The sequence below is a fragment of the Heterodontus francisci genome, chromosome 30, assembly GCF_036365525.1.
Source record: "Heterodontus francisci isolate sHetFra1 chromosome 30, sHetFra1.hap1, whole genome shotgun sequence".
In the NCBI taxonomy this organism is placed as follows: Eukaryota; Metazoa; Chordata; class Chondrichthyes; order Heterodontiformes; family Heterodontidae; genus Heterodontus; species Heterodontus francisci.
In genome coordinates this window covers 16,236,638-16,256,681 of record NC_090400.1, presented here as the reverse complement: position 1 = coordinate 16,256,681, position 20,044 = coordinate 16,236,638, and the positions used below count along the sequence as shown (strand labels likewise).

Here is a 20,044-nt window from a genome sequence, read left to right as displayed (position 1 = left end):
TTTCATTTTCCCTGCTGGGGTATAAATACCGACTTTTTTTTATTCCTTTCTAGCATGTTAGCGTCGCTCGCCAGGCCAGCATTTATTGCCCATCCCCAATTGCCCTTGAGAAGCTGGTGGTGAGCTGCCTTCTTGAACCGCTGCAGTCTTTGGGGTGTAGATACGCCACAGTGCTGTTCGGAAGGACTTTGACCCAGCAACAGCGAAGGAATGGCGATATAGTTCCAAGTCAGGATGGTGTGTGGCTCGGAGGGGTACTTGCAGATGGTGGTGTTCCCATTCTTCTGCTGCCCTTGTCCTTCTAGGTGGTAGAGGTCGCAGGTTTGGAAGATGCTATCGAAGGAACCTTAGTGAGTTGCTGCAATGCATCTTGTAGATGGTACACATTGCTGCCACTGTGCATCGGTGGTGGAGGGAGTGAATCTTTGTAGATGGGGTGCCAATCAAGTGGGCTGCTTTGTCCTGGATGGTGTCGAGCTTGAGTGTTGTTGGAGCTGCACCCATCCAGGCAAATGGAATACTCTCCATCACACTCCTGACTTATGCCTTGTAGATGGTGGACAGGTATTGGAGAGTCAGGTGGAAAGTTACTTGCCACAGAATACCCAGCCTCTGATCTGTTCTTGGAGCCACAGCATTTACATGGCTGAGCCAGTTCAGTTGCTGGTCAATGGTGACCCCCTGGATGTTGATAATGGGGGATTCAGCGATGATAATGCCATTGAATGTCAAGGGGAGATGGTTAGATTCTCCCTTGCTTGAGATAGTCATTGCCAGGCACTTGTGTGGTGCGACTGTTATTTGCCATATATCAGCCCAAGCATGGATATTGTCCAGGTCTTGCTGTATATGGACATGGGCTGCTTCAGTACCTGAGGAGTCGCAAATGGTGCTGAATGTTGTGCAATCAGTGAACATCCCCACTTCTGACCTTATGATGGAGGGAGAGTCATTGATGAAGCAGCTGAAGATGGTTGGGCCTTGGATACTACCCTGAGGAACTCCTGCAGTGATGTCCTGGGACTGAGATGATTGACCTCCAACGATCACAACCATGTTCCTTTGTGCTAGGTATGAATCCAACCAGAGAAGAGTTTTCCCCAATTCCTATTGATTCCAGTTTTGCTAGGGCTCCTTGATGCCACACTCGGTCAAATGCTGCCTTGATGTCAAGGGCAGTCACTCTCACCTCTGGAGTTCAGCTCTTTCGTCCATGTTTGGACCAAGGCAGTAATGAGGTCAGGAGCCGAGTGGCCCAGGCAGAACTGAGCATCACTGAGCTGGTTATTGTTGAGCAAGTGCCGCTTGATAGTACTGTCGATGACCCCTTCCATCACTTTACTGATGATTGACAGTGGACTGATAGGGCGAAGGTTGGCCGCACTGGATTTGTCCTGCTTTTTGAGTACAGGACATACCTGGGCAATTTTCAACATTGCTGGGTAGATGCCAGTGTTGTTGCTGTACTGGAACAGCTTAGCTAGGGGCATGGCAAGTTCTGGACAAGTCTTCAGTACAGTTGCCGGAATGTTGTCAGGGACCATAACCTTTAAAGTAGCCAGCACCTTCAGCCTTTTGTCGATATCACGTGGAATGAAGCGGATTGGCTGAAGACTGGCAACTGTGATGCTGGGGACCTCAGGAGGAGGCCGAGATGGATCATCCACTCGGCACTTCTGGCTGAAGATGGATGCAAATATTTCAGCCTTGTCTTTTGCATTGATGTTCTGGGCTCCCCCATCATTGACAATGGGGATATTTATGGAGCCTCCTCCTCCTGTCAGCTGTTTAATTGTCCACCACCATTTACGAGTGCAACATCTCCAAGCACTGACGGGCACCCTCTTCCCTAAGTGATTCCCAGTTCCAGCTCCCATGCTCAACTTTTCCTTGGCCTCAGCTCCTCCGTGAATGTCAGGCTGTGCTTCTCCTGAGTGCTCCCAGCCCAGACCCACTTCATGCTTCCAGGCACTAGCCCATTCACTTCACTCCCAAACATTTCCCCTAGCCCCACTCCCTTCCAGCCCCAGAGTACTCTTCCCCCTCCAAAACATGTGCTACGATTTAAGTGTGATAAATATAACCATTAATGAAGACAGGGGCATCTTGTTCAGTGAAAAGGCCAGGTTTGCTTCCATGACCTGGCATTGAACTGAAGAGAGCTGTTTTCCAACCCAAGCACAAGTATTATTTGATGAGTCGCTTTGAGGGGTCAGTGCTGTGTACTCTGCTTGCTCTGGAGGGTCTCTCCTTGAGAGTGTTATCTCTGAAGTGTAAATCAGCTGCATCAACTAACTGCTGAGGGGAAATGCTGACTTGGGTCCACAGCATCAACGTTTGCTGTTCTGAGCTGAATAGAGGGGTGACACTATTTTAGGGAGACAAATTGCAAAAAGAAAGTCTTTCAGACAAAGCACTGTTTGGGTCATATATATTTATTAGTCAGACTGTCATATTCAGAACATAAACACAATTGTAAAAATTGGGGTCATGTTAGTTTGTGACTCCTTTTTTCCATTTCAACACAAGGTCTTTCAAAGTGCAGCTTCCAATCTATTTGCAGCAATAAATGTTTGAAATGTTGTACTTATTAAAAGCTGACTGATATGAAGGAGCTTCATATCCTGCCAACACTGCATGTTTGGCTTTCCTCTCAAATGAAGATGTGATGTGCGATTTTAAAATTATAAAATGGCATCTTGTTTGATTTAGGAATTTAGTTCCACACATTATCATTTCTCAATGAAAGAGAAGATTAAGTGGCTGGAGTATTATGTGATCAGCCTTAAAGAGTGCATGCATGAAATCAGGCTGAGTGAGTGTGTGATATCAGCCAAAGAACACAAGTGGCAGTGTGCCTCGAGTGTGATAGCATTCCCTAGTAGAATACAGGTGTGTGTCGATGGAGTCATATTATTCCCTAGTCTAGTGCTTTTGCAGGATATTCCTGTTTTATTTGGTAAAGATAATAAACCTGATTCGAAATGGATGAATGCCTGTATTAAATAGCAAACTGAGAAGATGCACAAATGGGTTAAAAGATCAGCCATTTATATCAACAGCATCAGTTCTGATGGTACATACGTCCACCAGAGACGAAAAGCTACCTAACTGAGTCAAAGCAGTTAGTTATATCATCTCTACGGCACATTCAGAGTCCACAAATGACTCTGTAAACCACCATACACACGCCAGGAGCACATTTTCATGGTGCATGTCATGCACTCAATTCCTTTGACTACAGCACCACTGATGCACATTTCTCGAATGTTAAAGGCATCAACCTTTCAATGATTTGGGATGATATTTATTCCCAGTACCGACTGAGCGGAGGAAGAATTGATCGGATGCAGTTGCTCAGCATGCTTAGGTTAGTTGGGTGCCCAGAGATGAGTCACTGAGGATTCATGTCATGTCAGATATTGCTTGAAGGTATCAATTCTAAAAGATTTGAGTGGCAGGCTTGATCACATGACAAGTGTTTATGTATTTATTTCCTTTGCAGGACCAGTTTTAGCGTACGTGCTTGCAGTACCTTAATCGTCATCCTCACTAGGGCCCAGCGGGATCCACTCAAACCATTTCAGTTAATTTCAATTTCCCCAGCACATGTGCACATTCTACCTCAGATCTGCTAAAATTAAGTGGTGCAGAAAAATTGAATATGGTCGATTAAATAAATCAAAAAAAATTGTCAGCTGTGGCTCATAGGTAGCACACTCACTGCTGAGTCAGAAGGTCGTGGGTTCAAGTTCCACATCTGCATAAAATCCAGGCTGACATGGCTGGATGGAGGTGCTGTCTTTGGAATGAGACATTAATTGAGGCTCCGTCTTCCCTCTCAGGTATATGCAAACAATCCCAGGGCATTATCTGAAGAAGAACTGGGGAATTCTCTCCAGTGTACTGGCCAGCAAGGATACAAAATGTACTCTGGCTGGGGGACTTCAATGTCCATCACCAAGAGTGGTTCGTTAGCACTAGTACTGATTGAGCTGAAGAATATGGCTGTTAGGCTGGGCCTGCTGCAGGTGGTGAGACAACCAACATGAGGGAGAATCCTACTTGACTATGTCCTCATTAATCTATCTGCCACAGATGCAGTCCATGACAGTATTGGCAGGATTGACCACCGCACAGTCCATGTGGAGACCAAGTCCATCTTCACACTGAGGACAACCTCCATTTTTTTGTGTGTGGCAGTATCACGGCGCTAAATGGGACAGATGGAATAGATTAAGAACAGATCTGACAACTCAGAACTGGGCATCCATGAGGCACTGTGGATGATCGGCAGCAACAAAATTGTATTCAACCACATTCTATAACCTCATGGCCCGGCACATCTCTCACTGATTCAATGAGGAGTATAGAAGAGGCTGTCAGGCGAAGCACCTAGCATACCTGAGAATGAGCTGCCAACCTGGTGAAGTTACAACGCAGAATTATATGCATGCTAGACAGTGGAAGCAGCATGTTATAGATAGAACTAAGTGATCCCACAACCAACGGATCAGATCAAAGCTCTACAGTCCTCCCACACCCTGTCGTGATCAATTAAATAAACAGCGGGAGGAGGTGGCTCCATGAACATCCCCACTCTTAATGATGGCGTAGTCCAGCATGCGAAGACAAAAAACAAGACTGAAGCTTTCATAAACCATCTTCAGCCAGAAGCGCCGAGTTGATGATCTATCTCAGCCTCCTCCTCCTGAGGTCAAACCATCATAGATGTCAGGCTTCAGACAATTCAATTCACTCCACAGGATAAAGAAATGGCTGAGTACACTGGATACAGCAAAGGCTATGGGCCCTGACAACATCCCGGCTGTCCTACTGAAGACTTGTACTCCAGAACTAACCATACCTCCAGCCAAGTGGTTTGAGTACAGCTACGTGACAAATTGGAAAATTGTCCAGATATGTCCTGCCCACAAAAAGGATAAATCCAATCCAGCCAATTAGCCAATCAGCATACCCTCAATCAACAAAGTGATGGAAGGTGTGTCAATTGTGTTATCAAGCGGCATTTACCAATAATCTGCTCACCGCTGCTCAGTTTGGATTCCACCAGGACCACTCAGATTCATTACAGCCTTCCTCCAAACATGGACCGAAGGGTGTCTGCCCTTGGCTTCAAGTCAACATTTGATCTATGTGGCATCAAGTAGCCCTAGTAAAACTAAAGTCAATATGGATTAGTTGGCAAACTCTCCACTGGCTGAACTCATACCTAGCACAAACAAAATGGTCATGGTTGTTGCAGGCCAAATACCTCAGCCCTGGGACATCACTGCAAGAGTTCCTCAGGGTAGTGTCCAAGGCCCAAACATCTTCAGCTGCTTCAACAATGACCTTCCCTCCATTATAAGGTCAGCAGTGGGGATGTTCACTGATGACTGCACAATGTTCAGCACCATTCACAACTCCTCATACTGAAGCAGTCTGTATCTACATTCAGCAAGACCTGGACAACGGAAAGTAATATTCACGCCACACAAGTGCCAGGCAATGACCATCTCCAGCAAGAGAGAATCTAATCACCTCCCCTTGACATTCAATGGCATTACCATCACTGAAACCCCCACCAACATCCTGGGGGTTATCATTGTGAATTGTCTGAAGTAACTGAACTGGATCAGCCACATAAATTACTGAAGTTACGAGAGCAGGTCAGAGGCTGGGAATTCTGCAGCAAGTGCCTGACCCCAAAGTCTGTCCACCATCTAAAGGCATAAGCCAGGAGTGTGATGGAATACTTTCCATTTGCCTGGATGCATGCAGCTCCAATAGCACTCAAGCTAGAGAGAGTCAGTGAGAGCGAGCAAGAGAAAAATTTCTATTGCGCCTTTCACAATCGCAGGATATCCCAAAGTGTTTTACAGCCAGTTAAGTACTTTTTGATGTATAGTCACTGTTATAATGTAGGAAAGCAGATGGGATGTTGATCAAGCAGCCCACTTGATCAGCACCCCATCCACCACCTTAAACATTCACTCCCTCCACCAGCAGCACACATTGGCAGCGGTGTATGCCATCTTACTACAACCACTCACCAAGACTCCTTCAACAGCACCTCCCAAACCTACAACTTCTACCACCTAGAAGGACGAGGGCAGCAGACGCATGGGAACATCACCACCTGCAAGTTCCCCTCCAAGCCACACACCATCCTGACTTGGAACTATATCGCCGTTCCTATACTGTCGCTAGGTCAAAATCTTGGAACTCCCTTCCTAACAGCACACGGACTGCAGCGGTTCAAGAAGGCAGCTCACCACCACCTTCTCAAGGGCAATTAGGGATGGGCAATATGTGTTGGCCATACCAGCAATGCCCACAGCCAGTGAGCAAATAAATAAAAGTCACAATTAGTAGCTCAGTGCAGTTGGGACACAAAGTTGCTAGACTGCACTGCAGATGGATTTTCCACCTTGTATTCTACATGCTCTGCATTCTGTGTCATTCCTCCTGAACAGAACTATTGTGAGGAATGAAACCACTATTATGGACACACCCAAAAACAGACAGCTGCAAAAAAAAAGTCACAAATCACTAACATTGCAACGTATACAAGAGGCACTCTGCAACCACAGCCAGTCTTAAATTATGAACTAGGACATGCTTCACTACACCAAGTCCTTTTATACTTTACACAGGGGACAAAGCCTGACATCACACTTTAAGATGCTCAATGTACAGCATGGATGAGTTTGAAAATGGTGACCGATGGATTGTTACTGGATTCCTTTTTGTCCATGCCAGTATTGGGGCTTGTAATTCCCCCTGCAGCCATTTTCCCTGATTCCAAAGGTAACCTTGTTGTCAACGCATGTCCAAAGATGTGTGCACACCCAATTCCACGCAGACCCAGAAGGTGCGCTCAATCCCAACCCCACATGAACCCAGAAGATGCTTGAACACCAAGCCCCATGCATTACTGCTGTTTGTCATGAGTATTGTTTGGAACAGATTCAACTGTACAGATACCGTACTTGTATCAGGTTTGTTGTTATATCTGATTCCAAATTTAATCAGCTGCAACAATGCTAAGAATTAGGTGCTGATCATTATCTCAGCTGGTTCTACATGATTGTTGGGAACATTTTTACAGCACATATAATGACCATTTTAAAAATAAGGACATCTGCAAAATAGGACAGCTGATGCCAGTTGCTTAGGTGCCTGTAAATATACAGGTTTCAATGTAATTTAAAAGGAGTGGGAGTGTCAGTGGGGTGAGTTAGTGGTATTGATAACTTAACTGTCAAGATTATATTGACCCCATAAATCTATTAGGTGACGTGTTTTTCTCCAAAAGCATCAATTCAGCAAGAGTTCTCGACCTCCCAAATGTATTACATGCAGATTGTATGAGCACTATGTAAACACACAAGCCAAGACAATATGAGTTTTTCTTTTACACAATTCAGAATGGAACCAAATACCATAAACAATAATGCAAGCCAAGAAAGTTACGACCAGGTGAGAAAAGGGTCTAGGGGGTCCCTCTCAGTCTTCACCTGGTCTTCCCATAACAGGGTTTAATTTTAAACACACCGTATTTTTAGCTCCCCCTTGGTGAATCCTTGTTCACCGCTTTCCAATTATAAGGCAAAGAAACCAGCACAAACAGGTTTCTTAGGTTTAAAGAAGAAAGGTTGAAATTTATTAAACTTAAACTCTAATTCAGTTAACACCTAAGGATACATGATGTGCCCATGCTAGCATGCATACGCGATACACACATGCAGATAGAGACAGAACAGAAGAAATAAAGTGGAAAGGTTTGAGGCAATATCTGAAGAGGGTTTTTGTTATGGTTCTTCGAGCTCACTGTAGAGTCCTTGATTGTAGGTAGATCTTGCTTTTCATTGGGCCCCAGTATTCTTCTTAAACCTTGTTTGCTGTAGGACACTTTTATCTCTTGGGGTTCATGTGTCTTCAGTGGATTTGGAGTTCCATGAGACAGAGATGGCAGCAGACAGGAGAGGCTGTGGTGAGCAAGCCAGGAGAGGTCTTTTCAGTCCAGGAGCAAGCAGACACTGAGCTCAAACTGTTTGTATAATTCAGAAAAAAACAGGTTGCCAAGCACCAGTTGGTCTGACCATGTCAGTTTGTGGATTCTCTGGTCTTAGCCGACCCTGGAATGTCTCTTCTTACGATTCCTGGTGCTCAAAGTCCATTGTGGGTTAAATTGGAGCAGGGAATAGCCTCTTTGTCCTTCCAAGCTGGCTGTTAGTATGCAAAAATGTTTTTCCAGCCAAGGGCCTGGTGATTTTTAAACGTCCTTTCTTCACTTCAGCAACAGTTTGAAATTTAATGTCCATTTGGTGAAATTAATATGCCTCATTCTTGGTAGGTGGGGGTCTAGTATCACAAATCTAAACTTCAGCGATGGTTACAAATTACTTGAGCCTTCTTCTGAGTTTGAGTTCCTAACTCACATTGTTGCAAAAGACTCATCTCCAGATTTAATAAAATGTGATCAATCAGCTGAATACGACAGTGAGCAGCTGATCCCAGATTCCATGTCTACTCGGCACGAAGCAGGCCCGGTAACAGGGGCCACGACAAGGGCAGGGCAGCATCAGGCAATTGGGGCAGTGCCAGGAGCACTACAGTTACCTCGGTGTCCCTGGGTCTGGAAAGTCAGGGGGTGAGGAGAGAAAAATCAGCCAGGAGTCCTGCCGCTGATTGCTGCCCAGGGACCCTGCTAGAAGTGCCTCTGTATGGATGTTGGGTGGAGACAGTAATGGGCTCAGACATGACGACCCCTCCCTTTCCCAATAACCCACCAGTGCTATCTAGGCTAACACACTGAGTATTTCAACCACATATGGTACCCTGGGACCACAGCCCAACATGCCACCAATGCTGGTCTGCGAGAAGGAGGAGGAAAACTGCCAGAACAAACGGAGGCAGAAAGGCAATAAAAAGGATGCATCTCTATATCTCGCCATTCTATTAAAAAAAAGTCCCTTACCTGATAATTGTCTCATTGTCGATTCTTACGATGCAGTATGGATCACTGCTTCCTGTTCTGAAAACAGAGGGAGAACAGAACTGAGTATTTCTCCTTTGTGCCACCTTCTCCATCTACAAGGAGGCTGGCTATTTAGTATGATGCTCACAGTGAAATAATCGAGCTACAAATAGTTTTCATATAGTATCTCATCAATCCTCTCAAACATTTCAAAAGATTTTCAGTGATTGCATTACACCATGCAATTATTATACAAGTAAAGATGAGAGGCGCTTTGCACACAGTAAGATCCCACAAACCGCAATGAGTTGAATGACCAGTTAAATCATTTTTGCTGGTGTTGGCTGAAGGAAGAATTTAAATCAAGACACTGGGTGAACTTCTTACTCTTCTTCCAATAGGGCTGTGGGATCTTTAGTACCCACCCAAAGACTGGGAATGAGAGTCTCAGTTTATAATCTCATCTAGAAGATGGTACCCTCAACAACTGGACTGCACTGGAATGTCAGCTGGATTGTGTGTTCATGTCGTAGCATGGAGTTTAAAACCACAACCTTCTGGCTCACAGCCAAGAGTTTACAGCGGTATATAGCACGCGGTATTATTCTGCTGCAAAGGTGCAGATGAACTTAATTTAATCTGTCCCTTTTCCAGGCCACAAAATCTAATTGATGTACATAAGCAGAGGCTGGAGATCAACTAGAATTTAATTGCTTTTTACAAGAGGACAATATTGCTGAAAAGGTGTCAATTTTCAGCGCCAGCCCATCTGCAAACTTCTCGGTCAATAGTAAATAACTATCAGTAGACCTCAGCATGAAACAACTGGATTCTTTGTAAGTTTAATTGTGATTGTATTTTATATTAAACTTGTCACCTGGAGTGTGATAGACACCCTCAAGACTAATATATATTGTCAGGGAGTCAGACAGATGTACTAGATAAGGGTGAAGGTTGGAGTCAGAGCTACAACACTACAGCCCCAATCTTGTGCCCTATACTTCCTTCTAGCCAGCACTGGAGCCTGCCAATTTCAGCCCTGTTAGGTTTAAAATCCACAGCTCAATAGCACTGCAGTAACAGGAGAAGCACTTGGTACCAAAAGGTTTCTGTGCTAAGTGAAGTAATTTACAGTATAAACTAAAACATACATGCGGAATGCATGAATGCATGTAGAGAGAGTTGACAATTTAGTGATCAGGAGGGACTGGAGAGTACAATTGTTTGCTTCACAATAACTTGTATTTACATAGTGATTTTATTGTAGAAAGCATGTAAGAGATATGGGGAAAGAGTGGGTGAGTTGGATTAATATTGCTCTTTGAAAGCGCCAGTGCAGACTCGATGGGTCGAATAGCCTCCTTCAGTGGGTGTACCAGTTTTGATTCTTTGAAAACATGCTAAGGCACTCGACATAGAGAGAGAGAGAGAGAGAGAGAGAGAAAAAAGGCATAAAGGGACCAAGAATGAGCCCTGGTGCAAGAGCTACAAGAAATGACCAATACCTTGGTTGTAAAGATGGGTTTTGAGAAGGAGTTTTAAAGAGAGTGGAAAGGTTCGGGGCGGGGGCAAGAGAGAGAGCTAGAGAAAGAGAGAGAAAGAGAGAGAGAGAGGGCAGAGGCTGGGAGCCATCAGGAAGGATTTCAGTGAAGAAAACTGGGGTAGGTTTTAAGAAAAACAAATGTAGCAGAAACACAGTTGAGTGGCTGTGAAAGGAAAAGCTGTCAGCCTTCACTTATTATTCACAGGCTCTCCTCAGGAGGAAGCAACTCTAAAACAACAGCTCCATAAAGTTCAGCTTTGTTAGTTAAAGGGAAACTGGTGACAGGACGGCTTGTTTACATTCCTGTTTACATTCCTGGCCTGAACAACGTGCTTGCTGGAAAATAACCCATACTGCAGTGACCGGGTCTTATATTAAAAAGGGTGCTATTTTAAGACAAGAGTGAAGTATTCATGTAAACCTGGAGGATTTAAAACACCACTGAGGTCCAAATAATAAACAGAGAATTGTCTGTGAGTGAAGCTTCACAGTCTAACATGAACTCACTCCTCAGATGGTCAATGGAGAGTCAAACTTACAGTCAAGGTTCTAGGTAGAGCAGAGGACTTTAGGGCCTCCAGATGCAGCACATAAGCTGTTGTCTTGGTTACTGATGGCAGTGTCCTCTGGTGATGTCGTTCTGGTCTTATGTAAATGAAGGCTACAAAAAAATTTGCAGCAGATACCTGAGAATCAACTACCTCACACAAAGTGTTTTGTGCTATGGTTATTAGCTCTGTCGCCACTGACAGTTGAAAGTATAGGATAGAGAGTGGGCTCAGCAGTTTACTGCAAAATAAACAGACTGACATCACCACCTAATGAGTGAATGAGTTACTTTACTCATTTCAGGTTTATTTGTAACCACCTCTCTGTATGTTACGTATCTGGATTATGTATGTACCAAGACAAATGTGTCAGCTTGGTTCACTTGATAGCATTCTTGTTTCTCAGCCAGAAGATCATGCTCCAGTCCAACTCCAGGACTTGAGCACCTAATCTAGGCTTCCTGTGCGGCATAGAGAGGGTGCTGCACTGTCAGCGATGTTGTCTTTCGGGTGATGACGCCTCCGTTATAAGCAATGTGTGGCTACCAAGGCCATAGAATAAACGAGGAATGAAAAAAGCATCAGACTAGATCGATAAGATAAAAATTACCAGCAGGAGAAAGAGGAATGTGGCTGTGAAGGACACAAAGGATGGACAAATAAGAAAACAAAAAAAAAGTTGTAAGTACTTACTGGAACAGAGATTGTTAACATAGAAACATAGAAAATAGGAGCAGGAGTAGGCCATTCGGCCCTTCGGGCCTGCTCCGCCATTCAAAAAAGATCATGGCTGATCGTCTAATTCAGTACCCTGTTCTCACTTTCTCCCCATATCCCTTGATCCCTTTGACATTAAGAAATATATCTATCTCCTTCCTGAATATATTTAATGACTTGGCCTCCACTGCCTTCTGTGGTAGAGAATTCCACAGGTTCACCACCCCCTGAGTGAAGAAATTTCTCCTCATCTCGGTTCTAAATGGCATACCCCGTATCCTGAGACTGTGACCCATGGTTCTGGACTCCCCAGCCATCGGGAACATCCTCCCTGCATCTAGCCTGTCTAGTCCTGTTAGAATTTTATAGATTTCTATGAGATTCCCTCTCATTCTTCTAAACTCTGGTGAATATAGGCCTAGTCGATCCAATCTCTCCTCATATATCAATCCTGCCATCCCAAGAATCAGCCTAGTAAATCTTCTTTGCACTCCATGGCAAGAACATCCTTCCTCAGATAAGGAGACCAAAACTGCACACAATACTCCAGATGTGGTCTCACCAAGGCCCTGTATAACTGCAGTAAGACATCCTTGCTCCTGTACTCAAATCCTCTTGCAATGAAGGCCAACATACCATTCACCTTCCTAACTGCCTGTTGCACCTGAATGCTTGTTCTATTTAGTTTTCAATTAATTGTTGTGCATTAAAAAGCTGTTGCTTCCTTTAAGTGGTTGCTTAAAACCTACCACTATAACCAAGATTTTGGTTACCTATCCCAATATCTGTTGCTGTGGTTTGTCAAATGTTATTTGATAACGCTCCTGTGAAGCGCCATGGGTGTTTTACTACATTAAAAAGGTGCTATATAAATGGAACTGGTTCTTGTAGTTGTAAAAATGTCTGTTCAACTCCCTCCAGCAAGGTGAATGATCACAGAATCTAACCACTTCACCCGATGTGTAACCTGTGAGGAAACAGCAGAGCAGGAACTATAATTTACAGCTTTCTAGCACATGTGAGGACCAAGTGAAAATGTCAACTACTGCACGCAGCTTTGTGGTGAGAGCAAACCACAGCTACAGAAGTAACAAGCCCCTGGTCACATAATTTACAGGAACTGCTGACTTACAAAGTCAACTCACTGCCTATTTTACATTGGGAGTTTTATTTTCCTGATCTTAGATACTTCAAAAGGATTATGTAAAAACAAATTTGAAAAAGAAAAGGACTTGCATTTATATAGCACCTTTTAATGATCAGAGGGCATCCCAAAGCACTTTACAGCCAGTGAAGTACTTTATTGAAGTGTGGTCACTGTTATAATGTACAAAACATGGCAGCCAACTACACTCAGCAAGGTCCCACAAACAGCAATGTGATAGTAATCGTATAATCTGTTTTGAGATATTGATTGAGGGATAAATACTGGCCTGAACACTGGGGTTAACGCCCCTGCTCTTCTTGAAATAGGGGGTGTAAAAGATCCCATGGCACTAAGAGGGCAGACGGGGCCTCGGTTTAATGTCTCTTCCAAATGACAGCACCGCCAACAGTGCAGCACTCCCTCGGTACAGCACTGGAGGGTCATATGAACATAATACGAACATATGAATTAGGATTAGGAATAGGCCTCTTGGCCCCTTGAGCCTCCTCCGCCATTCAACAAGTTCATGGTTGAACTGATTACTCCACATTTCCATCTACCCTCGATAACCTTCCACCCCCTTGCTTATCAAGAATCTATCTACCTCTGCCTTAAAAATATTCAAAGACTCTGCTTCCACCACCTTTTGAGGAAGAGAATTTGAAGACTCACGGTCCTCTGAAGGAAAAAATTTCTCCTCGTCTGTCTTAAATGGACGGCCACTTATTTTTAAACAGTGACCCCTAGTTCTATATTCTCCCATCAGGGGAAACATACTTTCCACATCCACCCTGTCAAGACCCCTCAGGATCTTGTATGTTTCAATCAAGTCACCTCTTACTCTTCTAAGTACCAGCGGATAAAAGCCTAGCCTGTCCAATCTTTCCTCATAAGACAGCCCACCCATTCCAGGTATTAGTCTAGTAAACCTTCTCTGTACTGCCTCCAATGCATTTACATCCTTCCTTAAATAAGGAGACCAGTACTGTGCACAGTACTCCAGATGTGTCTCATCAAGACCCTGTAAAGCTGTAGCATAACCTCCCCAATTTTGTATTCAATTCCCCTCACCATAAATGATAACATTCTATTAGCTTTCCTAATTACTTGCTGAACCTGCATACTAACCTTTTGCGATTCATGCACTAGGACACCCAGATCCCTCTGCATCTCAGAGCTCTGCAATCTCTCATCATTTAGATAATATGCTTCTTTTTTATTCTTCTTGCCAAAGTAGACAATTTCCCACTTTCTCACATTATACTCCATTTTCCAGGTCTTTGCCCACTCACCTAACCTATCTATATCCCTTTGTAGCTCCCTTATGTCCTCTTCACAAGTTACTTTCTACCTATCTTTTGTGTCATCAGCAAATTTAGCAACCATACCTTTGGTCCCTTCATCCAAGTCATTTATATAAATTGTAAAAAGTTGAGGCCCCAGCACTGATCCCTGTGGCACACCACTCGTTATATCTTGCCAACCAGAAAATGACCCATTTATGCCTACTCTCTGTTTCCTGTTAGCTAGTGAATCTTCTATCCATGCCAATATGTACCCCCGTCACCATGAGCTTTTATTTTCTGCAATAAGCTTTGATGTGGCATCTTATCAAATGCCTTCTGGAAATCTAAGTACAATACATCCACCAGTTCCCCTTTATCCACAGCACATGTAACTCCCTCAAAAGAACTCCAATAAATTGGTTAAACATGATTTCCCTTTCACAAAACCATGTTGACTCTGCCTGATTACCTTGAATTTTTCTAAATGCCCTGCTATAATGTCTTTAATAGGGAAAATGTTAGAAGCTAAGACAGATGTTAAGCTAACTGACCTGTAGTTTCCTGCTTTCTGTCTCCCTCCCTTATTGAATAAAGGAGTTACATTCGCTATTTTCCAATCTAACGGAACCTTCCCTAGATCTAGGGAATTTTGGAAAATTAAAACTAATGCATCAACTATCTCACTGGCGAACTTCTTTTAACACCCTATGATGAGGTTCATCAGGACCCAGGGACTTGGCAGCCCGCAAGGCCAACAATTTGTTCAGTCCCACTTCCCTGGTGATTGTAATGCTTGTCAGGATCGATTCTTGTGCTCAAATCTCTGGAGAGGGACTTGAACTCGAGTACAGGAGCAGGGATGTCTTGTTGCAATTATACAAGGCCTTGGTTAGACCACATCTGGAGTATTGTATGCAGTTTTGGTCTCCTTATCTGAGGAAGGATGTTCTTGCTATGGAGGGAGTGCAGCGAAGGTTCACCAGACTGATTCCTGGGATGGCAGGGCTGATGTATGAAGAGGGATTGAGTCGATTAGGCTGGTATTCGCTAGAGTTTAGAAGAATGAGAGAGGATCTCATAGAATCTCACAAAATTCTAACAGGACTAGATGCAGGAAGGATGTTCCCGATGGCGGGGGAGCCCAGGACCAGGGGTCACAGTCTAAGGATAAGGGGTAAGCCATTTAGGACTGAGATAAGGAGGGATTTCTTCACCCGGAGAGTGGTGAACCTGTGGAATTCACAGAAAGCAGTTGAGGCCAAATCAATAAATATATTCAAGAAAGAGTTAGATATAGTTCTTAGGGCTAAAGGGATCAAGGGATACGGGGAGAAAGCGGGAACAGGGTACTGAGTTTGGATGATCAGCCATGATCGTATTGACTGGTGGTGCAGGCTCGAAGGGCCGAATGGCCTACTCCTGCTCCTATTTTTCTATGTTTCTATGTTTTTAACCCACAACCTCTGAATCAGAGGCAAGAGTGCTCCCAACTGAGCCACAGCAATGACTTGGCTGACACAAGCATGAAACACAAGCATATTAAGCACTAGTCAGGCAAACTCCCGAGAAGTCAAAAACACAGAGAAATGAAACTGGCCAATTTCAGCAATTTCCCCTTTGTACATCCAAAATATCCACAAGATTGTACAGGACCATTTATATCCATTAGGCAAGTCCCAAAAGTACCCTCCAAGAGCCCTGTCCATCAAAACTGTAACATCACTTCCCTCCAAAGCGAGGTGGAGAGGCAGTGAGGTGTAGGGACAGCCTCTCAGATGTCAATGTCAAGGATGTCACTGGACGGCTGCAGCGGACTCTGAGGGGGGAGGGTGAACACCCAGATGTCGTGGTCCATATTGGTACCAATGACGTAGGCAGGAAGAGGGATGAGGTCCTGCAGGCAGATTTTAAGGAGCTAAGAAAGAAATTGTAAGATACGGCCTCAAAGGTAATAAGAGGATAGTGCAGGTGAATGCGTGGCTGGAGAGATGGTGCAGGACGGGGAGCTTTAGATTTCTGGGCACTGGGACCTTTTTCTTTGTATTCGTTCTTGGGATGTGAGCGTCGCTGGCAAGGCCAGCATTTATTGCCCATCCCTAATTGCCCTCGAGTAGGTGGTGGGGAGCTGCCTTCTTGAACCGCTGCAGTCCATGTGGCGTAGGTACACCCACAGTGCTGTTAGGGAGGGATACGGGACCCGTACAAACAGACTGGTTGCACCTCAACAAGGCCAAGACCAATATTATGGCAGGGAGGTTTGCTCCTGCTCCTGTTGTTGTGGAGGGTTGAACTAGCCTGGCAGGGGGATAGAAACTCAAGTATAGATTCAGAAGGGAGAGAAGCAAAGCTGGAAATTTAAGGCAGGAGATCAGTAAGCAAGTAAGAGAAAATAAAGGCTAGAAAATAGACAACAAAGGAGTTGCTTGGTGATTAGTCGTATATACTTCAATACTAGTGAACAAATCTAATGAATGTGTTCCACATTCCAACCACCCTCTGGGTGAAAAAATTCTTCCTCGACTCCCCTCTAAACCTCCTGCCCATTACCTTAAATCTATGCCCCCTAGTTATTGACCTCTCCGCTAAGGGAAAAAGTTTCTTCCTATCTATCCTATCAATGCCCCTCATAATTGTGTATACCTCAATCAGGTCCCCCCTTAGCCTGCTCTGCTCTAAGGCAAAACAACCTAACCTATCCAGTCTGTCTTCATATCTGAAATGCTTCAGCCCAGGCAACATCCTGGTGAATCTCCTCTGCACCCTCTCAGCCTAAACTTTGCGCTCAGGCCTCTGGAGTGGGTCTTTAATTCAATGTAATCTAATCTAATTAAGAAGTATTTTAATTCCTCACTATGCCTTACAATAGGAGTGAATGGAAAGTGGTCCATTGGCATTCTATGCCTGGTTCACAATTAAACATGACTTGGCTACACTTTTGTTCAAAAACTCCAGCATGTTGTGATTGGATTGGGATGCTTGGACACTGTGCTAGGGATGAGGATAGTCCTGGTGTGACTATCTTTTGGAGGGATGGCTCTACCACTCGTTTGCACTAGAGTAAATTATTCTATGGGGATTCTGCACAGTCCGCAGTCCTCCAGGGAAACAGCAGAAGTAGCCATTTTCAGTTGCTCGCCTGCTAGAGATATAGCACAGCCTGTTGGAATCAACTGTTTCAAGTGCTCCAACACCACCTGAAATCAGACAATGAGAAGAAAAATAAATCTAGCCCTATGCATTCGAGCACAGTGGTCACTACAGGGAATAGTGCCTCATAAACATTGATGACAATGTTATGATTTAGCTGGTAAGGTTCCATTTAGTTTTGTTGGGATTTTGTTGCTTATTTTGGCATCTGTTCATTTGAATGGACCATATAGAAGTTTAATTTTTTGGTGGTGCCCTTAAAGGGAAATTTGTGCTAATTATCCACCTCTCTCTTCTGCTTTAAGACACTCCTTACTCTTTGACCAAGCTTTCCGTCCCGCTCTTTGTGACTCACTGTCAGTTTTTTTTTGATAAAGCGCCTGTGAAAGGCAGAGAGAGAAAGGAGTAAAGGGCAGAGAGAAGGGGAGAAAAAGTGGGAGAGAAAAAGAGGCAGAGAGGAAAAGGATGACAGGGAATAAGGGAGAGAGAGAGGGAAAGGGAAGGGAGAAACGAGGCAGAGAGGAAAAGGGAGAGAGAAAAAGGGGGGAGAGCGAGAGCAAGAGGAGGGAGAGAAATACATGATTAGAAAAAGAGTGGGAAGGAAAGGCAGAAAGGAGGAGAATGCTCCCTGCAAACCTCAAAGTGCAGGCATCAGAAGCTAAGTTTTGAATGGATAAATGTAAAAGGAGCCAAATTTGTAGTGCATGGAGCTGGGGGCTGGGGAAGACAGTTTGTGCACACGTTATCTGGTTAAGTATGATCAGCAATGAGTTTTTTGATGGAAACAGGGACACAGCCCCTTTGCAGGAGCAGCATCACATTGAACATGACCGCGACAGAAACCCCCTGGACACCCCCAGACTCCTGTCTCTGATACTGGAACAACATTTGACCAAGATCCGGGAGCAAAGGTGCTGCAAGAGAGCACGCTCAGGATGGATGGACACAGCTCCAGGTACATGACACATCAGCACAAGCAGCCGCCGCTCTCCCTGGCTCCTTCAATACTGAATGAAAATCTACCGAGCGACCCAGATCCCACAGGATTGCAGCAAACCACACAGGATTCCGGGGAAATCTGTCATCCCTGGGAGAGAGAACCCGCACCGTCATTTACCGAGCCCAGCCAAACTCAATCCGAGTCAGCTACCGAACTAACCCCAAAGCAAAGCGAACTATAGCTGGACAGTAATGGACCGAACCGAATTAAATCCCACCGAACCAAGTACAGCCTGCAATAAATCCAAAATTCTGTCTAATAAACTTTACAGTATTTACCTCCACCTGTATTATGGGGTTTTTTTTCAGCTAGAGTTTTCAGAAAGGGGGAAGCAGCAGCTTTCACCTTCACTGTGTAAAGACTGGAGGACAAATTAAAGCTCACTTTGTGGGCTAACAGCTCAAACTGATGGAAGACAGTGAAAAGAAAGCAGCAATCTCAGACTGTCTCATACTCACAGGTCTCTGGCTGGTAATTTCTTCCCTTCAATGATGCGAAGAAATAAGGAGCTGCGCTTTGCCATAGCGAGTTACTAAGAAAACTCCAAGAGGTTAAGAGCAAAAGTTCCCGGCGAGACACTGGCCGGCTCTGAGTGCTGTGTGCCTGGGGAGAGGCTCTGGTGCCGGCGAATGGACAGCTCCCTCTGTTTCTGTCTCTGTCTCACTGGCCAGCAGCTCTGATCGGACCTCTGCTACGCTCTGAAACCTCACTGGGAGTCACCATGTGCAGCTAAACCCCGCTGCTTTCATCGAGGCTTGGGCGGCGCCACGGGGTAGGTGAAGGAACTGTGATTGGTCACACAACCTCTCTGGGAATGAAAACAGCAACAAGAGACGCCCTTTTTAAAGAGAAAAAATAACCTTTATGTCAACAGTGAAGATGAGTCCAGACTTCACAGGCCTGGTGCTTTACAGTCAGGGTTTTTTTTTGTAATACCCCAGGCTCCTCCAGTTATTTACTCTTTATTTTCAAAAGGAACTGTGGAACTAAACAAATTAATTTGGATAAGGTTAAAAAGGAGCAGCATTAAATTACTACCACCACCCCCCCCCCACCACCCCATACTGTGAAACTGATATGGATGGCTCCTTTAATCGGAATATTTGCCATTGGCATTCTGTCTTAATAAAGATACATGTTGTGAAGTTTTGGAATTCTGTACTCCAGAGGATTGTGGATACTCAGGTCATGCATTGAAGACTGAGGTCAGTACATTTCCTGGGCATAAAAGGAATCAATAGATATGGGGTTAGGGCAGGAAAGTCGAGATGAAGTCAAAGATCAGCCATGATCTTATTGAATGGTGGAGCAGGCTCGAGGGGCTGAATGGCCTGTTCCTGCTCCTGTTTCTTATGTTCTTACACATCAGACACTTTGCTTCCCCTGAGACTCGTGCCGTTTACCCAGTTAGGAACTGAGTAAAACAGGGTCCCTCAGCAAAACAGACCAGCAGCCGCCAGATCCTCTGCCAATCTTGTTGCTCTCAGTTAGCTGACCTCAGATGGAGTGCTGGGACATGGTAAGCTGGTGATTTACTTCTCAATGCCGTGGGCGAGGGAGAGGAAATAAATCAGCGTTAACACTGCCTATCGCTCTCTAGTGTAGCTTAGTGGCAGCACTCTCGCTTCTGAGCCAGTTGCTGGTTTAAGTAGATTCCAGAGGCTTGAGCA

The 20,044-nt window shown here is 44.6% G+C and overlaps 1 protein-coding gene across 2 annotated transcripts in view; it reads right to left on the bottom strand.

Annotated features, from left to right (window-relative positions):
- rasa4 (RAS p21 protein activator 4) overlaps positions 1-19,115 on the bottom strand; it is a 251,575-nt gene extending 232,460 nt beyond the window's left edge. For both annotated transcript variants that reach the window (XM_068010142.1, XM_068010143.1), the window contains exons 1-2: positions 18,833-19,115; positions 8,987-9,043 (exon numbers count right to left, since the gene is read on the bottom strand). In XM_068010142.1, coding sequence (XP_067866243.1) covers positions 8,987-9,043; positions 18,833-18,897 — 122 coding nt within the window. In that variant the 5' untranslated portion in view covers positions 18,898-19,115. The remainder of the gene's footprint in view (positions 1-8,986; positions 9,044-18,832) is intronic.
- Between the last annotated feature and the right edge of the window lie 929 nt (positions 19,116-20,044).